We start from the raw sequence: 9372 nt of genomic DNA on the forward strand, positions 1-9372 counted from the left end.
AAAGTCTAGGAAAGCAACGGCAGAGTCTGTCTCCCTCTAAATGTGATGTCTGCATCATCCAGACCCAAAGCCATGCTTTGGACCTCCCTGCACCAGTCTTGGTTTTCCAGCTCCTTAACTGCATCAGAACAAGGCCAAAAAAAATACTTCTTTTTATATTCTTGTAATGGGTTGACCCTGGCCAGATACCAGGTACCCACTAAAGCCACTCTCTCACTCTCCCTCTGCAACTGGACAGAGGACAGAGAAAAAAAAAAAACAGCTAAGAATTCCTGAGTAGAGCTAAGAGCTGGGAGAGGTCAGTGACTGATCACCTTCACGGGCAAAACAAGACTCCAAGTGGGGATAGTACTTATATTTATTACTAACAGGATAAGAGCCAAAGAGTGAGAAATAAAAGAGTCTTAAAAACACCTTCCCCCCCCTTTCCTTCCATGTTCTCCCTCCTCCCCCCCAGCAGGGAGATGGGAGGGGATGGGAATGGGGGTCACGGTCAGTTGTTGTTTCTGCCGCTGCTCAGGGAGAGGAGTTGGAGTCCTTCCCCTGCTCCCGTGGGGTCCCTCCCACGGGAGACAGTCCTTGATGGACCTCTCCGGCGTGAGTCCATCCCTCGGGCAGCAGCTCTTCCCAACCTGCTGTCCCGTGGGTCACTCCTCCATGGGGTCAGTCCCTCACGGCTGAGCTGTACCGGCGTGGGTCCCCCACAGGGGCCATGAGTCCTACCTGGGAAAAACCTGCTCCAGCCTGGGCTTCCCTCTCCACGGGTTGCAGGTCCCTGCCAGGACCCTGCTCCATCCTGGGCCTGCCACGGGGTCACAGCCCCCTTCCTGCATCCACCTGCTCCAGCGTGGGAGCCTCCATGGGCTGCAGGGGGGTCTCTGCACCCCGATGCTCCCCCATGGGCTGCAGGGGGGTCTCTGCACCCCGATGCTCCCCCAGGGGCTGCAGGGGCACAGCTGCCCCACCCTGCTCTGCCCCACGGGCTGCAGGGCCTCAGCTCCAGTGCCTGGAGCACCTCCTGCCCCTCCTTCTGCGCTGACCTTGGGGTCTACGTTGTTATTCCCATGTTCTCACTCCGCTCTTCCCTGGCTGGAATTCCTTCTTTTTCTTAAATATGTTATCCCAGAGGCGTTGTTGTCACTCCTGACTGGTTCGGCCTTGGCCAGCGGCAGGAATTCCATCCTGGAGCCACTGGCATTGGCGTGGGCAGGAACGATCCACTGGAACCTTCTCAGCCTGGCAGTTAAAAGGGAAGCTTCAGACATTGCTAAGGGGCAAACGAGACAAGGAGGAGGGCTGTGCACTCGCCATCCCATGGAGGCACTGGCAGAGGGTCGCTGCGGAGCTGAGGACGATGGACCTTGTTTGGCAAGATGAGCGTGAAGCACAGGGATCACCTCCTCCCCTGCAGCTCACCTGGCAGGTCTCTCGAGGGTTGAGTCACTCTGCAGTTGGCTTTTCATTGGCTCAGGTGAACTTCGGGGTGTTTCTGGGGAGTGATCACGGAGACTTTTCGGGCTCTGGGGGGAGTTTGGCTTTTCCTTGCTAGACTTGTGTCTGCTCGTGGCTTTCCCCTCCTTCAAGTGGTCCTGTGCCTCCTCCTCTGGGGCCTTGGCATAAGGGGAGAGAGAAAAGGGAGAGAGAGGTGAGACCTGCCCTGAGACACGCCCCTCCTGGAAAGCAGAATGGGGGATTTGTTAGCCAACAGGAGAGAGAATAAATAATCACCACTGCCCATGGACTTGGTCTTCCTTATTGGCCTTTGTCTTGCCTTGGACACCCCTCCTTACCCAGGACCCTCTCCCCACCAAGGACCCTTGGGTTGATGGGTTTAAGCGATTTTTTTTCCTATTGTATTACAGAACTGCTCTGTGTCTCCAGCAGAGCTGTCTCTTTTCTCTCATCCCTGGTGGAAAGGATGCCTGCAGACATGGGGCCCCATCACGTCTTCACTGCCCCTCCACGGTGACCCTTTTCCATCCAACCTGTCCCCTGCCCTGGCACCCTCACTGAAGGCACAAAAGGAGTACCCACCACATCATCTTCTGCAGCAGCACCCTCAGGTTCAACAAGGATGAAGTGTCTGAGGTCTTGTGATGCTGTGGGGACTCTGTCCTCCTCTGGGTAGGGGACCACGGAGAAAAGAGAGCCAGAGGGAATGGGAGGTCCCAGTCCCAGAGCGTGCAGGATCTAAAACCAAAGAGAAAAGCCTGTTTATACTCCTGTCACCTTCATCCTCACACTCCTTCCCTAAAGACCCTGAGCTTTTGGCAGTGGAGTTTTTGATTTATACAGACTACAAGTGCTTTTTTATTCCCAGTGGGTCAGCAGGCTCCAGAGCAGAGGCAGGACCTACAGTGGGACCAAGAGAGAAACCTCTCCCAAGTGACTCAGCTGAAGAGAACAATGCCTGGGAGCTGCCCTGCCCTGGGACCATTTTTAATGATTTCCAGACTGAGAAACTCTCTGGACAGATGGGATGCTCTGGTTTTTTGGTTTCCTGCTGCTGCTCTTTTGCGGGTACCTTAAACTTCTCCGAGTGGCCATTCTTGTTCTTCTGCAGCTTATCTTGCTTCTCTGAGGCTCGTGATGACGCCTTTTTGCTTTCCTTATGCTCTCGAGCCAGCTGCTCCAGCTCCCTTCTGCAAGCCAAAGAGAAAACACCCCCGAGAGTCACCACCAGAAACCTGGGCTCGCTGTAATCCCAGCTGGCTTCGCCCTTCACTCCTCGACCCTGAGGCCAGGCAGAACTGTCAGACCATCTCCGTGGACCTTCCTCAACCCAGACAGCTTGGGAACATCCCAAGTGAGGAAGGCTGGGAGGCGACCTCCTGGGCCAGCCAAACCTAAGCCTTGCCATCAGAAGGTATCAACTGTGCAGCTTCTCCCCTGAGACCCACCCGGACACCTCCAGCACGCTGCCAAAGGCTGATCCACCATCTCTCTGCAGGGATGACTGATGCTGCTCCTCTCTTGGTTTCCCAGTTTAGACCTGCCCATAAATTGCTAACACCTACTTATCCCTCCTCCAATGCTTACTTGGCTCCTTCAGCCCCCTTCTCCCTGGGCTGTGCCTGCTCATTAATGAGAATAATCATAGCAATCAGAAAGCAAAGGCTGCAGGAAATCCCCTCCTCCAAATCAGGCTCTGAATCACCAGGTTTCCTGCTGGAACACAGCTGTGACCAGGGCACACTCGTGCTGTCTGTCCTGGGAACTGATTTGAAGCAGTCCTGGCCATCTCCTCCCAGTACAACAAACAGCCTGGGCTGAGAGAAGTGCTGAAACACAGGCTCGCTTTAAGCAGCTTCCCCTCCCAGCTCCACACTCTTCCTGTGCGTCCTCCTGAGCTGGGCTGCCCTGCTGGGCCAGAGCTTCTCCCAGATTCACCTGCTGCTGCAGCTGAAGGGCAGCCTAAGCTTTTATGGATGGTGCTCCACACTAAGGAAAGCCCTGACACATCAGCATTGCAAGGACTTCATCTAGAGCAGGACTGGGGTCTAAAGCAAGCCAGCACAGCTGTGTCCCACACCAGCCCACACCACAATCCTGCGGGTTTGGTGAAGAAGGGGGACGATGAAGATGAGAACCAACATCACGCACTTCGAGACACTTCCGTGGGCAGTGGCAAGGCAAGCCCAGAGCCCAACTCCCCTCAGGCCATGTCTAAGCCAGAGGGCTCACGGCTAAAACGGAGAGATGATGTTCTCATCTCAACAGAGGAAAGTCCTTCCTCTCTTGGGAACCGGGGACCTGGACCTGGCCATCCTTGTGCTGCTTCTGGCCTTTGCTCTTGAACCCCTCTGAGCTCAACCAAGGTCCTTGGAGCAGAGAAACCCTCCAGGAACACTACTCTGAGGAGTAACCCAGGGGAGGTTTACTTACCTCTCCTTCCACTCACGCTTGATTTGTTCTATTTTGTAATCAAGCAGAGCTTTCTCCTTCTCAGAGAGGGCTTCGTACTCATCCACATCCACATCCCAGAGACGTTCTTCCTCTCTCCGGGCAGCTTCTTCCTTCTCCCGTGCTTCAGCACAGACCACAAGAGAAGCCATCAGTGACTGCGAGCAGAGCTTGGGGCTCTGGGTCAGCTGGGAGGATTCACAGCTTTGAGCACGCACAGGAGAGAAGATGCCAGGCTGCTCGCAAAGAGGGTCTCCAGGCCATCAAACACCACTCCCTTGTAGCAGTCACTCAGCTGCCAGGAGAGACAAACAGGAACAGCGAGTCAGCCATCGCACACGTTGGGCTCGCAGCGGGTCAGTAAATGCAGATGTCTCAGGACACCAGTCACTGTCATTCCAAGTGCATTAGCTACGACCAGCTTGGATCTGCCAACTTAGGGCATCTGCACCTTCCCCCAAGGATCCCTATGCGGCACAGGATCCTCCAGCAGCAGGCACAGACCTCCTCCTCCTCCTCTCCGAGCTGTACCTCACTGCCTGTCTCTCTGGAGCAGGAATGTCTCCCTTTCCCCCACGCCACGTACCTGCAGCCGTTCAGAGATGATTTCCACCAGCAATTCCTCGGGCAGCACACAGCTCCAACACTTCCTCTTTTCCTCCTTTCTCCCTGGTGAGGATGGTCAGTCGCTGTGGTGCAGGAGCGGTGGCGCAGGAAACGGCTGCCATCTGCAATGTGGAGCATGGTAAGGAAAATAAACCCCTGCAGAAAGCCCTGGACAGTTCCCAGTGCTGGGCTCACATCTGGGCTTCCTCACTAGCGGAGACAAGGGCAACCCTGCAGTGCAGGCCCTGGAGGGCCCGTCCCTTGGCCAGCAGAGACCCAAGCTTGCAAGCCCCCAGCACAGCCTCCCACAGCTTTGCTCGCCGCCTGCAGCCAAGTCAGACAGGAATGCACTTTGCCCACAAACCATTAAGAACCAATGGTGCTTTTCTGCCAGAGCACATTCCCACCCCAAGCCATGCCCAGCTGGCCCTTGGCACTGTAGACCTTGCACCAGGCCCTTGGTGACAGGGAGCCTCCACTGTAAGCAGCCCCTTCCCATCTCAATGGCAACAGGAAGGTCCCAGGCATTAACCAGTGCAGATCATGTTTCACCTTGGAGGGCACTGAAAATCTTGCCTGGGGTTTGTCAGATGCCTTATCCTTGGTTGCTGAAGCGCTCTGGTGTCCAGCACTGAGGGTCTTCTGGCTGGCTTTGTCCCCAGGGCTGGGCTGGGTTTTCTTGGCCTCAGCACCCTTTTTACCTGCAGAGGGGACAGATGGCTCAGCAGGGCTGTGAGGAGCAAGCAGGCACCTTCCACCCCAATGGGCACAGCCTTGCCCCTGGAAGGGACATGGCACCTGTCCCCCAGCCTGCTGGGCACTGGCAGCACTGCTTCCCAGAAGCAGCTCCTTCCCTGCTTATCAGCAGGATACAGCACACCAGCCCAGACTGGATTTTAAAGCCAGCCCTAGGCCCCTCCTAACAAATGTGCACGCAGGTGACACTGCTAGCACAGTAGTTCCCCTACGGATCAAGCCAAAGATTTGCCCTCCAGGACCATTGTTTCCATACCTTGCACCCATCCTGCATTTTCACATGGAGACTGTAACATGCAGCCCTGCCCCAGCTGCATCACCCGCCTCTGCTGGAGCTAAATCCTCCGTGTGGGAAAACCCCAGCTGGGATCCACACCCTTCTTCCTTCCACCAGCTCTGAACCCAACCAGGTTCAAAACAAAGCAATGCAAAACTTCTCCCCACACTAAGCAGGTCTGCCCTCACCCTGCAGAGCTCAGGGCACCAACTGCCAGCAAAGTTTCCTGAAAGTCTCCAGTCTGATCTGGAGAACAGCACAGCGTGCACAAGCTGCATGAGCCAACAGTGGGCATAGGAAAATCTCTGGAGAAAAGAGCTCATCTACAGCATGTTTCTCATTGGAAACTCCTCTAGGAGCTTATTCTTCCCTTCCTCTCACATTTGCAAAGCCACACTCATAGCTGTCTTGTGCTTAATGAGCCACTTCAGAGGGCTTTTTCCTTCTGAAGGTGGGCAATGGTTCTGCCTGCTGCCCATGAGCAGCAAGCTGGATTCAGCTTTGAGGAAATAGAAAAAATTCAGAGAAAGAGACAGGTGTGCTTCACCACCCCTAGAAAAAGGAATATGTGCCAAGAATGGCAGTAAAAGTGCCCCTGTGGGAGCCCTTCAAATCGAGCTTTCTGTTTTCAAACTAGCCAGAGATGCACAGCACCCATGTTCCCTAAGAGAGCCGAGGGCTGCCAAACCATTTCTCTGAGCAAGCAGAAGTGGACGGTCGTGGTGGTTTCCTAAGCATGCTCTGGGTGCAGCGTTTCTCCTTACCCGGCATCTGTTCCCTCCTGGCTCTTTGCTGACGGGCAGCCTCGACGCACAGCTCCCGGGCACGGCGCCCCGCCGAGCTGCGCTCGTCCGACATGGCTTCTGTCACCACCTCGGCCAGGGACAAGCAGGCGGCACTGTAATACTTGGACAGGGCGGCCGCCGCCCTTGTCTTTCCTGAGAGAGAGAGGAAGACTGCTTGGTGACACCTGCACGGGAGGCATTTTCAGGGACAGCCTCTGGAAACTCACAAACGGCTTTCAAGGACGGTGGGAAAGCAAGTGCCCTTCTAGGGGAGACCACGAGGGAGGCAGCTTGAGCACGGTTACGAGCACTGAACTCCAGCCCCAGGTGGGTCATCTCCACCTCGTATGCAGCTGAGGACTTTGTCTCAGGCACCACGGTCCACCAGGATGCATTTCTCCTGCTTCCCCCTCTCCTTGCAGCCCAGGGCTGTGGCTCCCGTACCTGTCCGGGGGGTCCCATAGACGATGATGGCAATCCCTCTGGGCATTTGGGCTTTGAGCTCTTCTACAACGGGATTGGTGTCCAGGTAGCGCCTGACGGCCTGACGGATGGGCCTGTCACACTCGTCCACCATGTCCTTCAACAACCTGATGCTCTCTTGAAGTGCTGCTGTGCAGAACCAGCAGAAAAGTCAGCCTCCTGCCTACCTTGGATCCTGATCATCCTCCCTATCCCCTCCGATCCCAGGAAAGGAGACGGCCGAAAGCAACGGGAGCTTGTGCTTTTGTTGCTGGGAAGGAGCAAATAGAAAAGAGCCAGTGATATTAGACCTGGTTCTACTGGCTGAAGAGCTCATCTGATGCTACTCTTTGTGGCTAAGGGACGCAAGGGGATATCCTGACTACTTCCCCAGTCTGTGGCAGGCAGATAGGAGCTGGCTTTGGCTACACTCCAGGTTGGCAGAGGATGCCACAGCCCTTCACCCAGGAATTCCTCCACCAGGCAGGAGGTCAGATGGCTGCTAAAAGCATGGGCTTTGCATGGAGAACAAGGTGATGGAGAGCTCGGGGTGTGTGGGCTGGGCTCCCTGCTATGTCCCCAGTCAGAACAGCCAATGCCAAAGCCTTACCATTGTCCTCGCCTGATTCTTCCTTGTGCTTGAACATCTCTTGACCCAGAGCCTCCATCTTCTTCCATTTTTCATAATATTCCAGCACCTCTGGGGGCAGCTTCTCACCCACAGCGCGTGGAGGCATCACCACGGCCGTCCGGTCTCCAAACTCCTCCAGCGTCCGCAGGATCTGTGCGTGTGGGGAAGAGAAACCATCCACAAGATTCCTTTATCAACCTCCATCATACCAACAGACTCAGCCCATCTTCTCCCTCCTTCCTTCCTCCCAACAACACAGGCTATCCAAGCCCCTCCACAGACTGCCAGCAGGGATGGCTCACCTCAAAGTGCCACCAGGCTTTGCCCTGGAGATTGCCTCCATCTCCCTGGCACAAGCCTGGGAAGGCTGGAGTGCTGCACAGCTTGGGGAGCACACACATGGGGACCAGACCTTCCCTCTCACCTTCTCCTCCTCACGGTACTCCTCGTCAAACTCCAGGGAGTAAAATTCAGTGGGGAACTCGCAGGGGTTCTTCACCACCACTGTCCTCTCCAGCTCAGGGCCGCACGGAAGCACCGCTCCCAGCTTGATCTCCGTGGGGCTGAACTCCAGCCGTGGCTCCAGACCCTGTCCTGAGATGTGCAGCACGAGGAGCTGGCTGTTCCCACAAACGTTGATCTTCAGCTCGGTTTTGTAGGACTCCTGAAAAGAGAAAAGTGCCGAGAACTTGTCCATGAAGTCCTAGGTGACAGGACCCCAAATACAAGCCTTGCTCAAAGGTCAGGGGTCTTATCAGTCCCTCCAGGGGGAACGGAAACCCAGATCTTTACTTATGGTAGGGCCTACAGCATCTGTGTCCTTGGCTCTGAGTAACTGGGACAAATCCTGGTGTGCAGTGTAACTGGGTATTTGGGTATGAAGTGGATGTAAAATGGATTATCAGATGTTCTCCCCTAGTCATGGAGGAGCAGACGAGAAGGGCCCTCAGTCCTGGTACTGCTGCATCAGGCAAACACCAGCTCCATGAGAGAGGCAGATGAGCTCTGGCTGGCTAGAAATAAAGGTCGTCTTCTCTGCTCAGTGTTTGGCTCTGGTCAAAGCCTGACACAAGATGGTTGGTTACATCCATCGAGAAATGAAAAGATCCCTGGGACTGTTCTTGGGCACGGAAGCACTTGTGTCCCTCCTGTTACACCCTGTCAGTTTCCAAGTCCCAGTGGCCACATGCAAAGGGCTTTTGGGAATGCTCCATCCTTGAAGTCGACTCCCCAGCTGCACGGCAATGTGCAGGCAGGCTGGGCCAGAGCCCCAGGGACTGCTGGCAGCACACCACTACAGGTGACTGTCCTGCCGTGCCCAGGAAGGTGTCTGGTGGCTGTTTTGTCTGTTGGTGCCAGCAGCAGGATGAGCCAGCATTGGCCCTTCCAGGTTGATGCCCTGTGACTGTGCCAGCTGCTCTGCACCCAGCGTCGCAGGCTGCAAATACAACCAGGTAAGGGGGAGGACGAGGGAGTCAGGCAGATCTCCCCCATGGGCAGAGAGGCAGCCACAGCACAGTGCCCTGATGTTCCCTGGGAGGATTTCAAGGCGCCTCTCAGAAGGGTGTGCTGCAGGGGAAACTGAGGCCCAGTGAGTGCAGGGCTTCCAGAAAGCTGCTCGTGGAGGAAGAGCTCATCTGCCACTCCCTGTGTTGGGCTCTCCTTACCACCCTGCCCTGACAGAGCTCCTGGGGCGACAGCTGCCAATCTCACCTCTTCCAGGGGGGAAAACTGGATCTGCAGGTCACACCACTCTCTACCATAGAGGGTTCCCTCCCGGGCCTTCCACTGAAAGACACGGGAATCATCCTTCGCAGCCTGGAGCTCCTTCTGACGCACGGCCGGTGTCAAACGTTTGTCCACCTGAGCACAGAAACCAGTCGTGTGAGGTCTCCTCGGTCTGAGAGGACAGAGCCTCGGTTCCTGGAGTGCTCCGAGATCCTGTCCCGGTG

At 55.7% G+C, this 9372-nt stretch overlaps 1 protein-coding gene across 1 annotated transcript; it reads right to left on the minus strand.

Annotated features, from left to right (window-relative positions):
• Positions 1 to 4577: 4577 nt before the first annotated feature.
• On the minus strand, positions 4578 to 8117 carry LOC127477605 (hydrocephalus-inducing protein homolog; the record flags this gene model as incomplete). Its single annotated transcript, XM_051802112.1, has 6 exons — positions 7845 to 8117; positions 7400 to 7571; positions 6772 to 6939; positions 6307 to 6480; positions 5062 to 5210; positions 4578 to 4631 (listed from the first exon to the last, which is right to left on the minus strand). Coding segments are annotated over exons 1-6 (990 nt in total), but the record flags the coding sequence as incomplete, so codon positions are not given.
• Between the last annotated feature and the right edge of the window lie 1255 nt (positions 8118 to 9372).

This window comes from Manacus candei, unplaced genomic scaffold, assembly GCF_025592945.1.
Source record: "Manacus candei isolate 608988 ecotype Guabito, Panama unplaced genomic scaffold, ASM2559294v1 h1tg000055l, whole genome shotgun sequence".
Taxonomy (NCBI): Eukaryota; Metazoa; Chordata; class Aves; order Passeriformes; family Pipridae; genus Manacus; species Manacus candei.